The 22,784-nt window shown below is 39.7% G+C and overlaps 2 protein-coding genes across 2 annotated transcripts in view; one reads left to right on the plus strand and one right to left on the minus strand.

Moving 5' to 3' along the window:
* The window catches only part of LOC106089478 (uncharacterized), a 239,719-nt gene that overhangs the window by 146,274 nt on the left and 70,661 nt on the right, over window positions 1–22,784 (plus strand). The gene's annotated exons all lie outside the window — the stretch shown is intronic.
* On the minus strand, window positions 10,474–19,304 carry LOC106095222 (cytochrome P450 6d1). The gene is made up of 5 exons (XM_059366070.1): window positions 18,691–19,304; window positions 18,467–18,628; window positions 14,937–15,385; window positions 14,607–14,855; window positions 10,474–10,731 (listed from the first exon to the last, which is right to left on the minus strand). Exons 1-5 carry the CDS (start codon window positions 19,218–19,220, stop codon window positions 10,568–10,570), a joined length of 1,554 nt encoding a protein of 517 aa, XP_059222053.1. The 5' UTR covers window positions 19,221–19,304; the 3' UTR covers window positions 10,474–10,567.

The following is a 22,784-nucleotide window of genomic DNA, read 5'->3' on the forward strand; positions in this document are numbered from 1 at the left end:
GGATGTTGGAAGTCATAACACAAGGCCTTTCTCCAATGTTCAGCCAAATCAGATGAAAATTGAGGCTTCTAAGGGCTCAATAACTCAAATCAGGGGATCGGTATATATGGTGGTTATATCAGTTTATAGACCGACTATGATTGTACTTGGCATGAATGTTGGAAGTCATAACACAAGTCTTTGCTTCAAATTTCAGCCAAATCGGATGAAAATTGTGGCTTATAAGGGCTCAAGACATCAATTCCGGGGATCGGTTTATATGGGGGCTGTATCTGTTTATAGAACGATTCGGATCATACTCTGCATGGATGTTGGAAGTCATAAGTCTTTGATCCAAATTTCAGCCAAATCAGATTATAATTGAGGCTCTTATTGCAAAGTTTTGAGAAGATCTTTTGATAGACGAAGTGTAAAAAAAATGTCCACCTATCGTACAATGAATGAAACATATTGGGTTGCCCAAAAAGTAATTGCGGATTTTTCATATAGTCGGCGTTGACAAATTTTTTCACAGCTTTTGACTCTGCAATTGCATTCTTTCTTCTGTCAGTTATCAGCTGTTACTTTTAGCTTGCTTTAGAAAAAAAGTGTAAAAAAAAGTATATTTGATTAAAATTCATTCTAAGTTTTATTAAAAATAACTTTATTTTCTTTTAAAAAATCCGCAATTACTTTTTGGGCAACCCAAAAAAACAACGTTTTAACAAACTTTTCTTTTAATTGCAAAAAATCTTTTATAGAAAAGCTTAAGCACTTAAATAATTGCTATTTATTTTTTATTTCAGGTATGTTCTATTTTACAAAGTGATGTGCTATTATTCTATGCAAGAAGTATGGGTAAATATTGTATTTATTTATTTGTACAAAGCTGTTGCCAATAATAATGTTCATCAAATTTTCTATAAAAATTCGATGTTCATCAAATTTTCTATGATTTTCGATGTTGATCAAATTTTCTATGAAAATTCGATGTTGATCAAATTTTCTATGAAAATTCGATGTTGATCAAATTTTCTATGAAAATTCGATGTTGATCAAATTTTCTATGAAAATTAGATGGTCATCAAATTTTCTATGAAAATTCGATGTTGATCAAATTTTCTATGAAAATTCGATGTTGATCAAATTTTCTATGAAAATTCGATGTTGATCAAATTTTCTATGAAAATTCGATGTTGATAAAATTTTCTATGAAAATTCGATGTTGATCAAATTTTCTATGAAAATTCGATGTTGATCAAATTTTCTATGAAAATTCGATGTTGATCAAATTTTCTATGAAAATTCGATGTTGATCAAATTTTCTATGAAAATTCGATGTTGATCAAATTTTCTATGAAAATTCGATGTTGATCAAATTTTCTATGAAAATTCGAAGTTCATCAAATTTTCTATGAAAATTCGAAGTTCATCAAATTTTCTTTGAAAATTCGAAGTTCATAAAATTTTCTATGAAAATTCGATGTTCATCAAATTTTCTATGAAAATTCGATATTCATCAAATTTTCTATGAAAATTCGATGTTCATCAAATTTTCTATGAAAATTCGATGTTCATCAAATTTTCTGTGAAAATTCGATGTAGATCAAATTTTCTATGAAAATTCGATGTTCATCAAATTTTCTATGAAAATTCGATGTTCATCAAATTTTCTGTGAAAATTCGATGTTGATCAAATTTTCTATGAAAATTCGATGTTGATCAAATTTTCTATGAAAATTCGATGTTGATCAAATTTTCTATGAAAATTCGATGTTGATCAAATTTTCTATGAAAATTCGATGTTGATCGAATTTTCTATGAAAATTCGATGTTCATCAAATTGTCTATTCAAATTCGATGTTCATCAAATTTTCTATGAAAATTCGATGTTCATCAAATTTTCTATGAAAATTCGATGTTCATCAAATTTTCTATGAAAATTCGATGTTCATCAAATTTTCTATGAAAATTCGATGTTCATCAAATTTTCTATGAAAATTCGATGTTCATCAAATTTTCTATGAAAATTCGATGTTCATCAAATTTTCTATGAAAATTCGATGTTCATCAAATTTTCTATGAAATTCGATGTTCATCAAATTTTCTATGAAAATTCGATGTTCATCAAATTTTCTATGAAAATTCGATGTTCATCAAATTTTCTATGAAAATTCGATGTTGATCAAATTTTCTATGAAAATGCGATGTTTATAAAAGTTATATTTATTACCTGATTTGAAGTAGTGATTTGTTTTGAGCCTCCCGTCATCCGATCCGAATAAGGTTCAAATCGGACTATATATAGACCGATCTGCCGATTTAGGGTATGAAACCCATTAAAGCTGCATTTATTACCTAATTTTGCTAAAATTTGAAGCAGTGATTTTTTTTAACCTTCCCGACATCTGATCCATATATGGTTCAGATCGGAAGATATTAAAATACTGGCTGAACCGGTCCGCTTCGCTGCGCCTTCTTTAACTCTCTCTAATATCTTTTTAGGGTGGGGACACGTCGCCCTGAATGCGGATATCGAACTCCTGCATTGTACCCAATGACGCCGAACGCGTTCGAATCCTGGCGAGAACATCGGACAAAGCGGTGTTTATCCTTTCTTAATGTTGGCGATATTTGCGAGATACAATGCCATGCATAGTCATTTAAAATAATTTCCCCAAAGAAGTGTCGCACTGCGGGACGCCGTTCGGATTCGGCCGTAAAAAAGGTCCCTTATCATTGAGTTTAAACTTGTATCGGATAGCACTCATTGGTGTGTGAGAATTTGCACCTTCTCGATTCCTGGTGGTAATGTTCTTCCTAGGGTAATGTTCTCATAAGGGGGAGGGATGGCACCTCAGATATTTCGACTCAAATATGGATATCAAATTCGTGCTGCACTTCCAAATCTCTTTAATTTGAGCCCCATATTGCCATGGACGATAAATATGAACACAGCCCCAAAACAACCCTCCAAACGGTTGTTGTGGGGCTGTGGTGGCCACCGGCACTTTGCACTAAAAATAGATATCAAATTCGTTCTTTATTCCCAACGGAAATGAAGCTTAGTTTAGGGGGTGTTTAGGGAGTACCCCAAAACACTTGGCTCCAAAATTGGATATCAAATTCGTTGTCTACTCTCAAATACCTTTCATTTGAGTCCCATATTGTCATAATAGGTCAAATAACCTATTTGACGTATCTTTAGGAGGAAAAGCGCCTAGACTTGAATGCAAATTTTAATGTCATATTCGTAATGTACCTTTCATTTGAGTACCATACAGCCGTGGTCGGCTAATATGCCCATTGGGGGGTATTTGTGGGTGGGTTACTTCCTAATACTTGCATCTAATGTTTTATGCCATATTTGTAATCTACTGCCTAATACTTTTTATTTGAGTCCCATTTTGACATGAACTTCGATTTTATCTGTTTAGAGGAGTTTTGGGGTTGGGAAGGGCCCGCTGGGTACTTGGACCCAAATTTTAATACCATATTCGTTTTCTGATCTCCAACACCTTTCATTTGATATCCTTTTTGTGCCCAATGGACCACTTTCGGATATGGGTGGCGTTTTTGGGGTAAGGGGGAGGATCCGCCTCCACCCGATATCTAAAAATTGTATTGCCTATGTTTTGTTCCAGACAAACGTACATAATCTATGAAAATTTTAAGAAAATCGGTTCAACCAAGTATAATATAGTCATAACGGATCTAATGGGGTTTTTGGGGGGTGGCGTGGCTCCCTATACTTCCACCCGATTTTGTATGCCAGATTCAAAATCTACTTCCGAATACCTTTCATTTGAGCCCCATACTGAAATGAACGTTCGATATGTCTCTTTGGGGGAGTTTTGGGGTTGGGGCGGCCAGACGGGTTCTTTGACCCAATTTTTAATACCATATTCGTATTCTACTCTTCATTTGCTACCTATATTGTCCCGAATTTCAGCGAAATCGTATTATGAATGTGCTTTTTATGGGCCCAAAACCTTAAGTCGAGAGATCGGTCTATATGGCAGCTATATCCAAATCTGAACCGATCTTGGCCAAATTGAAGAAGGATGTCAAAGGGCTTAACACAACTCACTGTCCCAAATTTCGTAGAAATCGGAAAATAGATGAGCTTTTTATGGGACCAATACCTTAAATCTAGACATCGTTCAATATGGCAAAGGGCCTAACACAACTCACTGTCTCAAATTTTGGCAAAATCTGAAAATAAATGCGCCTTTTATGGGCCCAAAACCTTCAATCGATAGAACGGTGTATATGGCGCCTTTTATGGGCCCAAAACCTTCAATCGATAGAACGGTGTATATGGCAGCTATATCCAAATCTGAACCGATCTTGACCAAATTGAAGAAGGATGTCAAAGGGCCTTACACAACTCACTGTCTCAATTTTCGGCGAAATCGGACAATAAATGCGTCTTTTATGGGCCCAAAACCTTAAATCGAAAGAACAGTCTATATGGCAGCTATATCCAAATCTGGACCGATCTGGTCCAAATTGAAGAAGGATGTCAAAGGGCCTAACACAACTCACTGTCCCAAATTTCAGCGACAGCGGACAATAAATGCGCCTTTTATGGGCCCAAAACTTAAAATCGAGAGATCGGTCTATATGGCAGCTATATCCAAATCTGGACCGATCTGGTCCAAACTGAAGAATGATGTCGAAGGGCCTAACGCAACTCGCTGTTCCAAATTTTGGCAAAATCGGACAATAAATGCGCCTTTTATGGGCCCATGACCTTAACTGGAGAGATCAGCCTATATGGCAACTATATCCAAATCTGAACCGATCTGGTCCAAATTGAATAAGGATGTCGAAGGGCCTAACACAACTCACTGTCAGATCGGTTAATAAATGTGGCTTTTATGGGCCTTAGACCCTAAATCGGCGGATCGGTCTATATGGGAGCTATATCAAGATATAGTCCGAGAAAGCCCATCTTCGAACTTAACCTGCTTATGGACAAAAAAAGAATCTGTGCAAAGTTTCAGCTCAATATCTCTCTTTTTAAAGACTGTAGCGTGATTTCAACAGACAGACAGACAGACGAACGGACATGGCTAGATCCTAAGGATCGCAGATTTTTACGCTGATCAAGAATATATATATATTTTATAGGGTCGGCAACGGATATTTCGATGTGTTGCAAACGGAATGACAAAATGAATATACCCCCATCCTTCGGTGGTTGTTATAATAGCCACAACAAAAAACTAAAACAATGATATGATGTCCAAACAAGTAGCGGGGCTTTTTCGAGTATGACTTTTACTACTTCTTATACAAGTTTATGAGGTTTTCGACGTTTACAACTTTTGGACAGTCGAAAACCTAAAAAACCTCTAAGAACAACCCTGTGAATTACCGGCCAATTGCGATATACTCCTCTCTTGTTTAGAGTCTAATGGCCAACTGTATGAGTTCCGCAAAAAACGCTCTACGGGCGACCTCATGACATTTCTTTCGGAACGTTGACGTCGCTCAATCCACCAGTTTGGTGAGAGTACCGTTGTGGCTTGAATATTCCCAAGGCATTTTATAGGGTCTGGCACAATGCACTACTATTTATTGTCGTAGTTAGTGCCGGTAAGGCTTCGCTCGATTTATTTCAAGCTTTCTCAGAGATCGCACTATACGAGTCGTTAAAGATGGGTTCTCATCCAATGAGCATGAATTGACCGCAGGTATATCACAGGACTCTGTCCTTTCTCCCTCTCTTTTCTTATTTTCATCAACGATCTGTTGGGTCAGACATCGAATACGATCTCCCCATTTGCGGCTGATTGTAATCTCTGTCATTCGTACTCATTTGACCAGAGGCCAAGTCTTCGAGAGATTCAGAACAAGAGGCAGATAATGGACGATACACTCTGCCGAGATCTCCGAGTGGGTTGAATGATTCGAGTTGATTTTAGTGCACTGAAGACTCAGTGGTGTTTGTTGTCACAGAAACGATTCGCTGACCCAATACGTTCATCTTTGTCTATCAGCAGTATAAATGTTGAGCAATCTGATGTTCTTGAAGTTCTGGGCATGAAGATACAAAGTGATGTCCGTTGGACTAAACATACATTCGAAGTGTCGAAAGAAGCATTCAAGTGATTAGGCTTCCTTAAGAACTACTGTCAGAACTACTTTACATCTTCTTTACATCTATGCCACTTTCATAAGGCGGAAAATGGAGTACAACTCACATGTATGGGCTGAAGCTTCAAAATCGTCCCTTGGGCAACTGTAAGGTGTACAGAGGAAAGCGATGGCGTTGATTGGAGACAGTAGGGTATCCAACTCTATTGCCTCCCTTAACCATCGTCGTAATGTGGGTTGTTTGGCGCTGTTCTATCGATACTTTCATGGTGTGTGTTCGTCTGGTATTTGTCTTCTTATTCCTGATGTAAGGATGTATGTCAGGGATACTAGACATTCCAGGAACTCACACCCGTTTGTAATTTATTAGCCGTTATCTGAAATGCTTTCTTCATTTCAGAGAGAATTCTTTATCGCCCCGACCGTTCGTATATGGAATCGTCTTCCGGCTAATGTTTGCAAAATTTCGAACGGATATCTTCATTCGCTCGATCGCTATCGTGATTTCCAAAGATGGATGGACCGAGGGACGGACGGACATGGCTAGATCGATTTATATTGCCAAGACGATCAAGAATATACACACTTTTTGGGTTCGCAGATCAATATTTCTTGGTTTTACAAAGGGAATGACTACACTCATAAAAATCCTTATCCTAAACAGTAGTTAATTACATAATACACATTAGTTCATGATATGTATCCAAAATTAGTTAACAATTCTTAAAGAAAAAGAACTATTTATGAATAAAATTAACTACTCAAAAGTATAGATAAAATAGCTTAAAACTCAGGTAGAGTAAGAGATTGACTAGAATGTCAACAGGATTACGAATGCACTGGTGGGATCTTTCGAAGGTAGTTGTCCTCGTCGGGAAATTAAATCAGCCCAAGAACAACCCTGGATGACCGGGGAGATTCGAAATATTGGGAAAGAGGTCCGCAGACTTTTTAACAGAGCACGTCGTAAAAAAGCTGAAGTTTATTGGGATGTGTATTACACACGGCTCAAGGAATACAAAAAGATTATCAGAGCGGCAAAACGTTCCTCCTGGATGCTTTTCTGCGAACAGGTCGATAGCGTTAATGACGCCGCCAAGATAAAAAAGTTTCTCTCAAAAACCCATGTCCAAACGGAAACTTTAGTAGACGATATGGGAGTGAGAGCAGAGACAACGCAGGACATGTTGAGGTTTTTGATGAAAACCCATTTTCCACAGAATACGACAGGACTCACGGAGACACCGCAATCTTGGAATAATGACGTTGCTCGAAGGTTTATAATAACGGAATTTATGGTGAAGGAATGCTTGAGGAGCTTCAAACCATTTAAGTCACCCGGATTGGATGAGATATTTCCGGCGTTACTACAGAAGGAGGCAGACTATATGACGCCTCGTCTGGCCAAAATTTTCGCAGCGTGCCTAGGACTTTCATATACTCCGAAAGCCTGGCAGGAGGCAAGTATGCGACACCACAGGCCTACAGACCCATAAGCCTTACGTCCTTTCTACTCAAAACCATGGAACATATTGTGGTCACCATGATAAAGAGTATGACATCCAGCGAACTGCTCAAATACGTAGGCATGCTATGTCAAGGGTCGGGAGACTGCCCTGCACGAGGTTGTGCATGAAATACAAGAATCCTTCGATGCCTAAACGTACACACTGGCGGTATGCATTGACATCGAGGACGCTTTTAACAATATGCGGAGCGACACACTGATCCAATCCAGAGACCTTGGACCCGGTCCTTAGAGACTGGATAAACCATATGCTAAGGAACAGGTGGATAAATTGTGTGTCCAATGGCATAAATATAAGGGAGAAAGTGGCACAGTGCACGCCACAGGGGGGCATTTTATCGCCACTCCTATGGGTGACCACCATAAATGACCTATTACTGATGCTGACTGAGGAGGCATTTGAACCCGTCTTCTTCGCAGACGATGTTATAATACTCCTATGAGGTAAGGATCCGAACGCGCTATGTAGAAGGGCCGAAAGGGTCTTGCATATAGCATATGACTGGGCTAGACCTAGAGGTCTCAATGTTAACCCAGAGAAGACTGAAATATGCCTATTCACGAGGAAGACAAAGGTGGGCCAATTTAACGCACCACGTTTCTTTAATAAGACGATGTCGATAGGCGGAGCGATGAGTACCACGCCCACTAGGGCACTGGAGACTATTCTAGATATCCGACCCATTGACATACAGATTAAGTGTGAGGCAGCCACTACGGCTATGAGACTTAAGGAGATGGGAGAATGGATTGAGGATGGGAGCATCTCATACCATCGCGGTATAATCGAAACGACAATAGGAAACCTGGAAGGAAGTGGGGAGGTTTCCGATCGGATACCTGAGATGAACCTTGAAGTCGAGTGCGGCGCACTGCTGTCATCGGCACAGTCTTGGATTGACGGAACCCTAGTATTGCCATCTGGAAGATCATGTTAAACGGATGGAACAAAGCTAGAGGACAGAGTGAGCCTGGGCGTTTACATTGATAACCCAGGTACTGACATCTGTTTTAAACTGTCTGTGTTGTATAATACGGTCCTGCAGGCGGAGATCCGGGCGATCACGGAATGCGCGAAGTGGTGTGGTGCTAACGCGAGGAAGTCGAGTCTGAACATCTTTACCGACTGTAAAGTTGCCATAAGGGCAATAACAACCAGGACGGTAAGGTCACGAACAGTCTGGCAGTGTAAGAAGGAGATTAACGAGGAGCGGATTACTGGCTTAGATGTATGTCCATAGTGGCATGGGGCGGATTAATATATGCACCCTCTTTTCAACCAAACCTAACCTAACCTAGTAATTTTCCTTAAACGATTATAAAGGGTGATTTTTTTGAGGTTAGGATTTTCATGCATTAGTATTTGACAGATCACGTGGGATTTCAGACATGGTGTCAAAGAGAAAGATGCTCAGTATGCTTTGACATTTCATCATAAATAGACTTACTAACGAGCAACGCTTGCAAATCATTGAATTTTATTACCAAAATCAGTGTTCGGTTCGAAATGTGTTCATTCACCGTAACGTTGCGTCCAACAGCATCTTTGAAAAAATACGGTCCAATGATTCCACCAGCGTACAAACCACACCAAACAGTGCATTTTTCGGGATGCATGGGCAGTTCTTGAACGGCTTCTGGTTGCTCTTCACTCCAAATGCGGCAATTTTGCTTATTTACGTAGCCATTCAACCAGAAATGAGCCTCATCGCTGAACAAAATTTGTCAAAATTTGAACACATTTCGAACCGAACACTGATTTTGGTAATAAAATTCAATGATTTGCAAGCGTTGCTCGTTAGTAAGTCTATTCATGATGAAATGTCAAAGCATACTGAGCATCTTTCTCTTTGACACCATGTCTGAAATCCCACGTGATCTGTCAAATACTAATGCATGAAAATCCTAACCTCAAAAAAATCACCCTTTATTTGAAACAAGCGAGAATTTTACTGAACATGGACAAAAGATTCCTTGACGATGCCTTTTATGAAATTTATTACTAAATGAAGAACTATTTGTTGATATAAGGATTTTTGGTTAAATTTAACTAAAACGTGCACTCCCATTTTCATTTCTTGAGTTCACAAATACATGCTCGAAACTAAGAACAATTAAATAGACACATAATTCTAATGGTAAGACACTGTCTGTACAAATAGAACATGACAAAGCCGAACAATATAAGCATGGCCCTCTTTAATGAATAGAAGTAAGAAAATATTTTGCTTTTGTTTGATAGCAAATATTGAAGTGGGAAAATTTGTCATTCGAGAATACTATCGCTTCTGAACTGTAAATTTGAAACAGTGTCAACATTATGTTCGGCTTTTTAGGTTTTTGAAGAAATTTTTTGCTATAGATTAACTCACAAATCTTGTTTTGGCATTAATGTTGCCACTGTGTGAAATCTAAAAACGTGCTTAGTTCGGCCAGGCCAAATCTTGGGAATCCACCATCATGTTTGTTTCCTCTCTTTAAAATTTTAGAAATACCGAATTTTAGTGATGACACCGATTAAAGCGAATTTTTGTTTGCAAACTCTAAAAACAGAAATTTGTTGAAAAACTTGGGGGTAAACGCTCTACCCCAAAACCTACCCAAACGGTCTTGTATAACAATTTCAACTATATGGGTACAAGTAGATCGAAAGGTATAATGGATGAGGTAAGATGAAAGTACGAATCTGATATCATTTTTTGAGGGCTAGTGTCTGGAGCCAACCTCTCAAAATTCTCTCAAATGAAGACCATATTTCCTCCGTCTGTGGAAAGGGTCAGCCCGTCTGTGGAAAGCACGCTAACTTTAAATGGAGCAAAGCTAGGTGCTTGAAATTTTGCACATTATTTCATAGACTTTGATTGATTTCTAATATAAATTTTTATTGCTTCTATAATTGTATTTTTTTATAGATTTTTTAAAGACATTAGACTGGCTGCTTGCTATGGCAAGTCATCACCAACGCTTTGATAGATTCACTCGTAAATCATCTTTTGGCACTAATGTTGGTACTGTGTGAAATTTAAATTCGATTTCCTTATGTGGCATTGGTTCTATTTTGAAGTTGGCCAGAATTTTAGCCAAAGCTGTTTGTGTGTTCAAAACACCCATGCGTTGAGCTGAAAAAGAGAAAAGAATAATCAAGAAAAGAAAAACAAAAGAAAATTAACGGAAATAACAAGTGAAAGCGTGCTAAGTTCGGCCGGACCGAATCTTATATACCCTCCACCATGGATCGCATCTGTCGAGTTCTTTTCCCGTCATCTCTTCGTAGGCAAAAAAGGATATAAGAAAAGATTTGCTCTGCTATTAGAGCGATATCAAGATATGGTCCGGTTTGGACCACAATTAAATTATATGTTGGAGACCTGTGTAAAATGTCAGCCAATTCTAATAAGAATTGCGCCGTTTGGGGGCTCAGGAAGTAAAATAGAGCGATCGATTTATATGGGAGCTGTATTAATCTATTGATCGATTCCGTCCATATTAGATACGTATGTTGTAGGTCATGAGAGAAGCCGTTGTACAAAATTTCTGCCAAATCGGATGACAATTGCGCCCTCTAGAGGTTCAAGAAGTCGAGATGCCAGATCGGTTTATAAAGCAGCTATATCAGGTTGTAAACCGATTTGAATCACACTAAACACAGTTGTTGGAAGTGATATCAAAACGTGATACGTGCAAAATTTCAGTCAAATCGGATGAGAATTGCGCCCTCTAGAGGCACAAGAAATCAAGACCCAATATCGGTTTATATGGCAGCTATATCAGGTTGTGAACCGATTTGAACCATACTTAGCGCATTTTTTGGAAGTGATACCAAAACAACAGGTGCAAAATTTCAATCAAATCGGACTAGAATTGCGCCCTCTAGAGGCTCTAGAAGTCAGGACCCAAGATCGATTTATATGACAACTATATCAAAACATGGACCGATTTGAACCATTTACAATCCCAACTGACCTACACTAATAAAAAGTATTTGTACAAAAAAAAAAAATTTTGAGCGGCTAGCTTTACTCCTTCGAAAGTTAGCGTGCTTTCAACAGAAAGACGGACGGACGGTCGGACGGACAGACGGACGGACATGGCTAGATCGACTTAAAATGATATGACGATCAAGAATGTATATACTTTATATGGCTCTCAGACGCATATTTCGAGGTGTTACAAACAGAATGACGAAATAAGTATACCCCCATCCTATGGTGGAGGGTATAACAAGTAATAGCTTACTAGGTTCGGCAGAGGCGAATCAGTGATGGCTTTTGCCAAGTTCTTCGCCCGTCTTCTTTTAATGAACCGATTCGGGCCATACTTATCTTGGCTGTTGGAGACCATAGTGAATACCAATGTACAAAATTGTAACCATATCGTATCAAAATCATACCCTCTCAAAATTATTCCCGCTCAAAAAGTAAGATCGGTTTATATGAGAGCTATATCGGGTTATGAACCGATTCAGACCATATATCAGCTATGTCAGGGTTTACATCGATTCAGGCCATACTTAGCACATATGTTAGGGGACAAAGTTTCAGAGGCTCAAGAAGTCAAGCTCCGAGATCGGTTTATATGGAAGCTATGTCAGGTTATGAACCGATGCAGACCATATTTGGCACGTATGTTAGGGGTCATGGAAGAAGTCATTGTGCAAGGTTTCACCAAAATCGGATACAAATTACCCTCTCTAGAAGCTCAAGAAGTCAAGCTCAAAGATCGGTTTATGTGGAAGCTATATCAGGTTATGGACCGATTTGAACCATACGTGTCAAATATGGTCCGAATCGGTCCATAGCCTGATATAGCTCCCATATATACCGATCTCCTCATATTACTTCTTGAGACCCCAAAGGGTATAATTCTTAGTCGAATTGGCTGACATTTTATACAATGACTTCTACTGTGGTCTCCAATATTCAGTTCAGACCGGACCTTAACTTGACATCGCTCCAATATTATAGAAATTCCTTTCTTTTATCCTTTGTTTTCCTAGAAAGAGATATCGGGAAAAGAGCTCGAAAAATGCGATCTATGGTGGAGGGTATATAAGATTCGGCCCGGCCGAACTTAGCACGCTTTTACTTGTTTTTACATCATATTAGTATTATACTCCCCAATACCTTTCATTTGAGTCACATATTGTCGCGATGGGTCCACTTTGACTTTGGGTGGTATTTTTGGAGCGATTTGGGCTTGGGACGGCTCCCTAGATACTTGAATCGGACTTTTAATATCATATTCATTCTCTACTCCCGAATATCTTTCATTGGAATCCTATATTATCCCGATCGGTCCACTTTTGATTTTGGGCGCTACACTCTTGTGGTAACGCCTTTGATAGGATCCAAATTTTGACGCCATATACATACGTATTCTATTCCCAAAAAACCTTTCATTTGAGTCCCATATTGTCTCGATCGGTTCACTTCGGTTTTGGCGGTACTTTTGGGATTGGGACGGCTTGGGACCCTATATACTTGTATCATACTCTACCCCCGAATATCTTTCATTGGAGTCCTATATTGTCCCGATCGGTCAACTTTTGGTTTTGGGTGGTAGTTTGGGACGACGCCTTAGGTATTTGGATCCAATTGTTGACACCATTATGTATTCTACTCCCGAAAACCTTTCATTTGAGTCCCATATTGTCCCGATCGATACTTTTGGTTTTGGGCTATATTTTTGGGCGGTTTTGGGCTTGAACCGCTCCCTAAATTCTTGGATCCAACTTTTTATGTTATGTTTACACTTTTCTACAGAATATCTTTCATTGGAGTACTATATTGTCCCGATCGACTCACTTTTGGTTTTGGGCTCTATTTTTGGGCGGTTTTGGTCCTGGGGCGGTCTCCCAGCTAATTGGACCCAACTTTTAATACTATATTCGGACTTAACTCCTAAATTCCTTTCATTTGAGTCCCATATTGTCCCCATCGGTAAATACGTCCTGCTGGGGGTGTGGAGGCCCCTCAGACACCAAGGAGTAAATTTTTATTTCAGCTTTGTACTCTATTTGATACCCATATTACCCAAGGCGGTAAAAGTGTCCTGTTGGGTGGTGTTTTTAGTGGTAGAGGAACCCCCTGACACATAGGGTGACATTTTTATACCAAGTTCGCACTCTACTCTTAAATATTTTTCACATGGTACCCATATTGTCCCCATCGGTAAACATGTCCGTTCGGATGGGTTTTGGAATGAAACGTCCCCCCAAGTTTTTTGACCACAAAATTCTATACCAACATCGTGTTTTGGGGTACCATAGGGTGGCATACAAAATTTCCCTTAATTCGGTGAATGGAATATGATAGTAAGGGAGAAGGTCGCCCCCTCCCCCCAATTCGGTTATCAACAGATTTAGTTCCCTACTTTCATCAGGGGCTCAAACTCTATCATCTGTGACAATATCATGGAAATCGGTTCAGTCATTTTTGAGTCTATACGGAAAAGACAAATAAACAAAGCGCAACAATTTCATTTCCATATAATGGACTAACTGAGCACGGCCCGCTCGCAGCGCCCGATAATGTTTTGTTGGAGAGGAGTACTCTAAATTTGGAAATTTCTGCTTAATTTCAATTTAAAATTTATTCAAATTTTCCCTACGGATTTTTCTACACTCAAATACCTCTTACTTAAACCCCACATTGAAATGGTCAGTAAAAAGTCCTGCTTGAGGATAGAATAGATACCCAGAGACTTGATCCCAAAAGTGGAAGTCAATTTCATGCTCTACTCCCAAAGGTATTTCATTTAAGATCCATATTGCCATGGTCAGTAAATATGTCCGATTTAAGGGGAGATGTATGGTCAGAAGCCGAGATTTTGACATGTTGTTAACGGTATGATAAAATGAAGATACCCCAATCGTCTCTGCAAAGTCTTTTCATACAAATGTAATATACGAGTATATCCAGGGCTACGGAATCTGACCCGAAATCGGAGATGAAGTAAATTTTCTGATCTTTGTCTAATAGTTTTGCAAACTTACCAATGCAATGTCTAGGCCCCTCACCAAAAGGCATATAGGCAACGGGGTTATATTCTAAAGTTTCTTCGGCGAAACGTTCTGGTTTATAAACCTGTGGATTGGGGAAATGCTGAGGATCTCTATGAATGCCCAGCAAAGGTATTATAATTCCGGTGCCCTTGGGTATGACTAATTTGGTATCTGGTACTGGATAATCCTTGGTGCATTGACAATTAAGAAATGGTAAACCAGGATATTTGCGAGTAGTTTCTGAAAATTTAAAACAAAGAATAGAATTAATAAAATGGCTATGGCTTTCATACAGCAACTATGGAAAAATTTGTCTATTACCCTTTACACACATTTGCAAATATTTCATATCCTGTATGGCCTCATATGTCAAACAACCATCCGCTTTCAGGCCATGCTTCTTCAGTATATCATCTACTTCTTTCTGAGCTTTGGCCAATACTTCCGGATACATGGCCATTTCGTAAAGGGTCAATGATGTGGTGGACGCAGTTGTCTCTGACCCAGCAATGTAGAATAAAAATGCATTTGCCGCAATCATATCAATGGACATGGCTTTCAAATTCTCAGCTGTCGATTCTATGCGATGCCAATTGGGATCATTGTCATCGGATATTTTTCCAGTATTTCTCAGTTGTATAAGAAGTTGTAGCAAATCCTTGCGCATAATTCCATGCCTTTCACGAAATTCAATAGTGCGAGCAATAATATCTCGCAGTCCATATGTAACAGAATCTTTAATGCCCAAACGAGCCAATAGGCCGGCCAGACTAGGGAAAGTAAAAGAGAGAGAGAGAGAGGGAGTGTTAAAAATGAAATTTGTCTTTGTATGTTCCGTATAGTCTCAAAAACGGCTGAACCGATTACCTGGAAAGAAACATAGGCTAAATAATTGTTCGATGTCGGACAGGGGACGGACACTTCTCCTTATGCCAAAAACACAACCTAAAATCAAAAGTGGACCGATCAAGACAATATAGGTATCCAATGAAAGGAATTGGAGAGTAGAATACGGGAGGGGCGGACCCTCCCCCTTATCCCAAAAGTCCTACCCAAAAATAAAAGTCGACCGATCGGGAAAATAAGGGATCAAAAGTACAAATTTCATAATAAAAGTTGGGTCCTTGGACCTGGGGGGCCGCCCCAGCCCCAAAACCCCTTAAAATAGGTTTATTTGACGATAATGGCAATATGGGACTCAAATGAAAGGTATTCGGGAGTAGATTACGAATATGGTCAAGAAGTTGGAATGGGCGTTATAATTTGTTGATAACGGAAGTATGGCGGACCCTCCCCTAAATTACAGATTTTGCCCATGAACACTCCACTAAGGAACAGGGGCAAACTTCTCACATATCTATGAGTGCAGTCCGATTGAAGTTTAAGCTCAATGATAAGGGGCCTCCTTTTTATAGCCGAGTCCGAACGGCGAGCCGCAGTGCGACACCTCTTTGGAGAGAAGTTTTACATGGCATAGTACCTCACAAATGTCGCCAGCATTAGGAGGGGAAAACCACCGCTGAACATTTTTTGTGATGGTCTCGCCAGGATTCGAACCCATGCGTTCAGCGACATAGGTGGACATGCTAATCTCTGCGCTACGGTGGCCTCCGCGGACCCTCCCCCGTTACCCCAAAAACACCACCCAAAATCAAAAGTGGACCGATAAGGACATAATGGGTATCAAATGAAAAGTATGCGGGAGAAGTATAGGGGGTCATGACCCCCTATACATGTCAAAGTATAGGGGGTCACCCCACTTCCACAAAAAGGCCCAAAATGGGCACATTAGCCAATCACGGATATATGGGACTAGGTTTGTTTGTTTCGTATAGACTGAATAACGGCGGAACCGATTTTCTTGAAATTTTCGCATATTGTGTAGGTTATCAAAGTATAGAGGGTCACCCCACCCACCAAAAACGCCCAAAATGGGCACATTAGCCAATGACGGATAAATGGGACTCGGTTTGTTTGTGTCGTATAGACTGAAAAACGGCAGAACAGATTTTCTTGAAATCTTCGCATATTGTTTAGGTTGGTCTGCAAGGAAACATATGTTATATACTTTTTCGATATCGTAAGGGGGACGGACCCTCCCCCTTAGCAAAAAACACAACTCAAAATCAAAAGTTGACCGATCGGGACAATATAGGTAGCAAATGAACGGTATTGGAGAGTAGAATTGGAATATGGTAATAGAATTCGAGTCTAAGTACCCATGGGGCCGCCCCAACCCCGAAACTCTCCCAAACAGACATATTGAACGTTCGTTTCAATATGGGGCTCAAATGAAAGGTATTCTGGAATAGATTTCGAATCTGGCATACAAAATCTGATCGAAGTATAGAGGGTCACGCCACCCCTCAAAAACCCCCATTAGACCCATTATGACTATATATTGTAATACTTGGCTGAACCGATTTTCTTAATATTTTTATGGATTGTATACGTTTGTCAGGAAGGAAACATAGGCTATGTAATTTTAAGATATCGGTAGGAGGCGGACCCTCCCTCTTACCCCCAAAAACGCCACCCATATCCGAAAGTGGTGCGATGGGCGCAACAAGGGTATCAAATGAGAGGCACTGGAGACCAGAAAACGAATATGGTATTAAAATTTAGGTCCAAGAACCCAGCCCCCCTTCTCCCCAGCCTTAAACTCCTCTAAACAGATATATTCGAAGTTCATGTCAATATGGGACTCAAATGAAAAGTATTAGGCAGTAGATTACAAATACGACATTAAACATTAAGTCCAAGTAATGGAAGGTCTCCCACCCCCAAATACCCCCAAATGGGCAAATTAGCTGAACATGGATATATGGGTCTCAAATGAAAGGTATGTGGGAGTAGATTACGAATATGACATTCAAATATCCATTCAAGTCTATGTGGCGCTTTTCCTCCTAAATGGGTTACGTCAAATGGGTTATTTGACCCATTATGACAATATGGGACTCAAATGAAAGGTATTTGAGAGTAGAAAATGAATTTGATATCCAATTTTGGAGCCAAGTGTTTTGGGGTATGCCCTAAAGGACCCCCTAAACTAAACTTCATTACCGTTGGGAATAAAGAACGAATCGATATCTATTTTCAGTGCAAAGTGCTCATATTCGCCGGCCATGGCAATATGGGGCTCAAATTAAAGGGATTTGCAAGTGCAGCACGAATTTGATATCCATGTTTGAGTCGAAATGTCTCAGGTGCCATCCCTCCCCCAGAAAGCACTTTCATTACCCTATTTTGAAAGCACCAGGAATCGAGCAGGGGTAAACTTCTCACACATCCATGAGTGCTTTCGGATTCCAGTTGCAACTCAGTGATTAGGGACCTTTTTTTGAAAGCCGAGTCCGGCGAGATCGGCGTCCCGCATTTCATTTTACCCCCTTTGGAGAAAACAACATTAAGAGGGGATAGACATCGCTTTGTCCGATGTTCTCGCTACAATGGCACGAATTCGATGTCCGCATTCAGGGCGTAGTGTCCCCACCCTAAATAGATGTTAGAGAGTTAAAGAAGGCGCAGCGGTGCGGGCGGGAAAATTTTTTAAATCACCATGCATGGCATTGTACCTTGCAAATATCGCCAACATTAAGAGGGGATAGATACCGCTTTGTCCGATGTTCTCGCTACAATGGCACGAATTCGATATCCACATTCAGAGCGAAGTGTCCCCACCCCAAAAAGATATGAGAGAGTTAAAGAAGGCGCAGCGGAGCGGACCCGGTTCGGCTAGTAAATAAATACAAATTTGTGGTTCTTTTGCCACTTCTCATCTGAATATATTTTGTAACATATTTTTTAAGAAGGGAAATTCCCCGCTTTTTAACAATTCTTCTACTTACGGTGGATAAATAAAGGCCATCAATCTTCGAAAGCGCAGCAACAGAACAGATTTTTGATTACCGTGCAGATTAATACTTAAAATGCGAAATTCATTGTTGGGCTTGGTAAAGCTGTCTATGTCAAGACCAAAAATAACAGAACCTATGATGTCTACAGCATAGCTGAAAGAAAATCAAATCATATATCTCAGCTAAGGGTATATGGAATTTTTGGTCAGGCTTACGTGGTCATCAATGATTTTATCTCCAAATTGTGAATTTTGCCATCTTCAACCTCTTTGGCAATATAGTTGATCAACTTATTGCCCACCTCATCAATGGTCTCAAACATGGCCTTCAATTTCCCCGATGAAAAGGAAGGCGATAATTTATTTCTCAGTGTATGCCACTTTTGACCTTCCAAATTGAATAGATTTGCTGTTAAGGGATCATATTTCTCATCCACGTGAACCCCTCGATCATGGAAGCTGGCAAAATCTGTTGTCAACACTTTACGAGCCAACTCAGCATCTCTCACCAATAGTGCCGGTTTGGTGAATAAATAACAACCCACCACCTTTTCTTGAAATTTCTCATATAACTCAGCCATAATAAGGCCAAAGTGTTTCTCCTTGCGAAATATTTGCACTAAAGATCCAAAGGGTATTAAAGGTTCATCGGTGGGGAAGCCCAGGCGCTGCCATTTGGAATAGTGGCGTTTAATTAGTAAGTAGAAGGAGGTTATTCCGAGCAGCAGTATTAGTATGGTAATCATTTTTCAAAATGCATTGAATGCCTATCCGCAGTCAAATGGGCAGACGTCTTATCTCGTAGGGGTCGATAATAAAACTGACAAAACTGCTGGTTATCTCTGGGACTTTTACTCAATAGTATTTTGTCTCTCTTTCTAATTGAAAGATTTAGAGAGTAGAAAAGAAATTGTTAGTAGGATGATTCTTATTCTATATGTCTGTCCGAGAAAATGTTTATAGTCACAATTGTAGGTTGGGGGGTAGGGGGGATATACTAATTGTACAGTTTGCCGCCTACTATAGAATGGGGGTATACTCATCTACTCATTTCATTTTTAACTCAAACAAGAAAGAGCGCACTAAGTTCGGTCAGGCCGAATCTTATATACCCTCCATCACGGATCGCATTTGTCGAGAATAATGAATAGGAATTGTTTTGCTATTGGAGCTTTTGCTATTGGAGCTATATCAAGCTATAGTCCTGTTCGAACCATAAATGAATTGAGTGTTGAAGGCCATAGTAGAAGTTATTGGGTAATATTTCAGTCCATTCGGATAAGAATTGCGCCTTGTAGGATCTCAAGAATCGAGAGATCGCTTTATATGGGAGCTGTATCAAGCTATAGATCGCTTTAGACCATATTAGTTACGTATGTTCAAGGTCACCGATTTGAACCATAATTAGCACAGTTGTTAGAAGTCATAACACAATGCAAAATTTCAATCAAATCGGATGAGAATTGCACCCTCTAGTTGCTCAAGAAGTCAAGAACCAAGATCGGTTTATATGGTAGCTATATCAGGTTATTGACAGATTTAAACCAAACTTAGCACAGATTATGGAAGTCATAACAAAATACTTCGTTCAAAATTTCAGCAAAATCGGTTGAGAAACGTGCTTTCTTCTTGCTCAAGAAGTCAAGATCCAAGATCGGTTTGTATGGCAGCTATATTAGGTTTTGGACCGCTTTGAGCCATACATAGAGCAGTTGTTAGAAGTCATCACAAAAAACCTCATGCAGAATTACAGCAAAATTGGATGAAAATTGCGCCCTCTAGTGGCTCAAGAAGTCAAGATCCATGATCGGTTTATATGGTAGCTATATCATGTTATTGCCCGATTTGAACCATACTTGGCACAGTCATAACAAAATACCTCGTACAAAATGTCATCCAAATCGGATAATAATTGTGATCTCTAGCGGCTCAAGAAGTTCGAAATCGGTTTATATGGGAGCTATATAAGGTTTTGAACCGTTATAGACCATAGTTGGCACAGTTGTTAATGGTCAAACCAGGACATTTCACGCAAAATTTCAGCCAAATCGGGTTATACTTGCGCCCTTTATCGGCTCAAGAAGTCAAGATCCAAGATCGGATTATATGCGAGCTATGAACCGATTTTGACCATATTTGGTACAGTTGTTGACGGTCCAACTAAAACTTTCGTACAAAATTTTTATCCAAATCGAATGGTAATGGCTACCTCCAGAGGCTCAAGATATCAAGATCCGAGAAATAAAGAAATCTAGATCAACTTATAAACCGATATGGACTATACTTAGCGCAGTTTTTGGAAGTCAAAATAAAACACTTGGTGCAACATTTCAGCCCAATTGCGCCCTCTAGAGGCTTAAAAAAATTAAGATCCAGAATCAGTTTATATGTCAGCTTTATCAAAACATTGACCAATATAGCCCACTAGCCGAACCGGGCCCGCTTCGCTACGCCTTCTTTAACTCTCTCTCATATCTTTTTAGGGTGGGGACACTTCGCCCTGAATGTGGATTTCGAATTCGAGCCATTGTAGCCTATAACGCTGAACGCGTTTGAATCCTGGCGAGAACATCGAATAAAGCGGTGGTTATCCCATCTTAGTGTTGGCGAGATTTGCGAGGTACAATGCCATGCATGGTCGTTTAAAAAATTTTCCCCAAAGAGGTGTCGCAATTCGGGACACTGTTTAGACTCGGCTATGAAAAAAAATTAAACATTGAGTTTAACTTGATTCGAAAATCACTCATCGATGTACGAGAAGTTTGCCCCTGCTTGGTTCCTGGTGTTTTTAAATATTTGGGTAATGAGAAGTGCTTTTAGGGGAGACATGGCACCTCAGACATTTCGACTCAAATATGAATATCAAATTCGTGCTGCACTTCCAAATCCCTTTAATTTGAGCCCCATATTGGCATGGCCGGCAAATTTGAAGTTCACGTAAAGGGGGTGCTTTAGAGCGTACCCCAAAACACTTGGCTCAAAAAATTGGATATCAAATTCGTTTTCTACTCTCAAATACCTTTTATTTGAGTCCCATATTGTCATAATGGGTCAAATAACCCATTTGACGTAACTTTAGGAGTAGAAGCGCCACCTAGACTTGAACGCAAATTTTAATGTCATATTCGTAATCTACTCCCTAATACCTTTCATTTGAGTTCCATATAGCCATGGTTGGCTCATATGCCCATTTGGGGGTATTTGGGGGTGGCAACCTCCCATTACTTGGACCTAATGTTTTGTGCCATATTTGTAATCTACTGCCTAATACTTTTCATTTGAGTCCCATATTGACATGAACTTCGAATATATCTGCTTAGAGGAGTTTTGGGATTGGGGGCCCTCTAGGTGCTTGGACCCAAATTTTAATACCATATTCGTTTTCTGGTCTCCAATACCTTTCATTTGATACCCTTATTGTGCCCATCCGATCAATTTCGGATATGGGTGGCGTTTTTGGGGCAAGGGGGAGGGTCCGCCTCCTACCGATATCAAAAAATTATGTAACCTATGTTTCCTTCCAGACAAACGTACACAATCTATGAAAATTTTAAGAAAATCTGTTCAGCCAACTATCATATAGTCATAATGGATCTAATGGCGTTTTTGGGTTGGCGTGACCCCCTATACTTCTTTGTATGCCAGATTCGAAATCTACTCCCGAATACCTTTCATTTGAGCCCCATATTGAAATGAACGTTCATTATGTCTGTTTGGGAGAGTTTTGGGGTTGGGGCGGCCCGATGGGTACTTAGACTCAAATTTTAATACCATATTCGTATTCTACTCTTCAATACCTTTCATTGGGTACCAATATGGTTACCAATCGGTCAACTTTTGATTTTGGATGATCTTTATGGGTAATGGGGGAGGGACCGTCCCCCTTCCCATATCGAAATATTATATAGCCTATATTTCCATCCAGAACAACCTACACAATATGTGAAAATTTCGAGAAAATTGGTTCTGCTGTTATTCAGTCTATACGGAACAACCAAACCGAGTGCTATATATCCGTGATTTTGTATGGCAGATTCGAAATCTACTGCCGAATACCTTTCATGCGAGCCCCATATTGAAATGAACGTCCAATATGTCTGTTTGGGAAATTTTTGGGTTGTGGCGGCCCGATGGGTACTTAAACTCAAATTTCAATACAATATTCGTGTTTTATTCTCCAATACCTTTCATTGAGTACCTATATCGTCGCGATGGGTCCACTTTTGATTTTGGCTGGTGTTTTCGTGTAATGGGAGAGGGTCCGTCCCCCTTCCGATATTGAAATATTATATAGCCTATATTTCCATCCA

Source organism: Stomoxys calcitrans, chromosome 3 (genome assembly GCF_963082655.1).
Source record: "Stomoxys calcitrans chromosome 3, idStoCalc2.1, whole genome shotgun sequence".
NCBI lineage: Eukaryota > Metazoa > Arthropoda > Insecta > Diptera > Muscidae > Stomoxys > Stomoxys calcitrans.

Excerpts from the sequence above, each read along its gene's own strand:
- LOC106095222 (XM_059366070.1), bottom strand. The coding sequence starts at position 19,220 with ATGATTACCATACTAATACTGCTGCTCGGAATAACCTCCTTCTACTTA. Across the intron at positions 15,386-18,466 it reads ATGGCCTTTATTTATCCACC|TCTGGCCGGCCTATTGGCTC; the intron begins GTAAGTAGAAGA and ends TACTTTCCCTAG. Across the intron at positions 10,732-14,606 it reads GGGGCCTAGACATTGCATTG|CTCAACGCATGGGTGTTTTG; the intron begins GTAAGTTTGCAA and ends TCTCTTTTTCAG.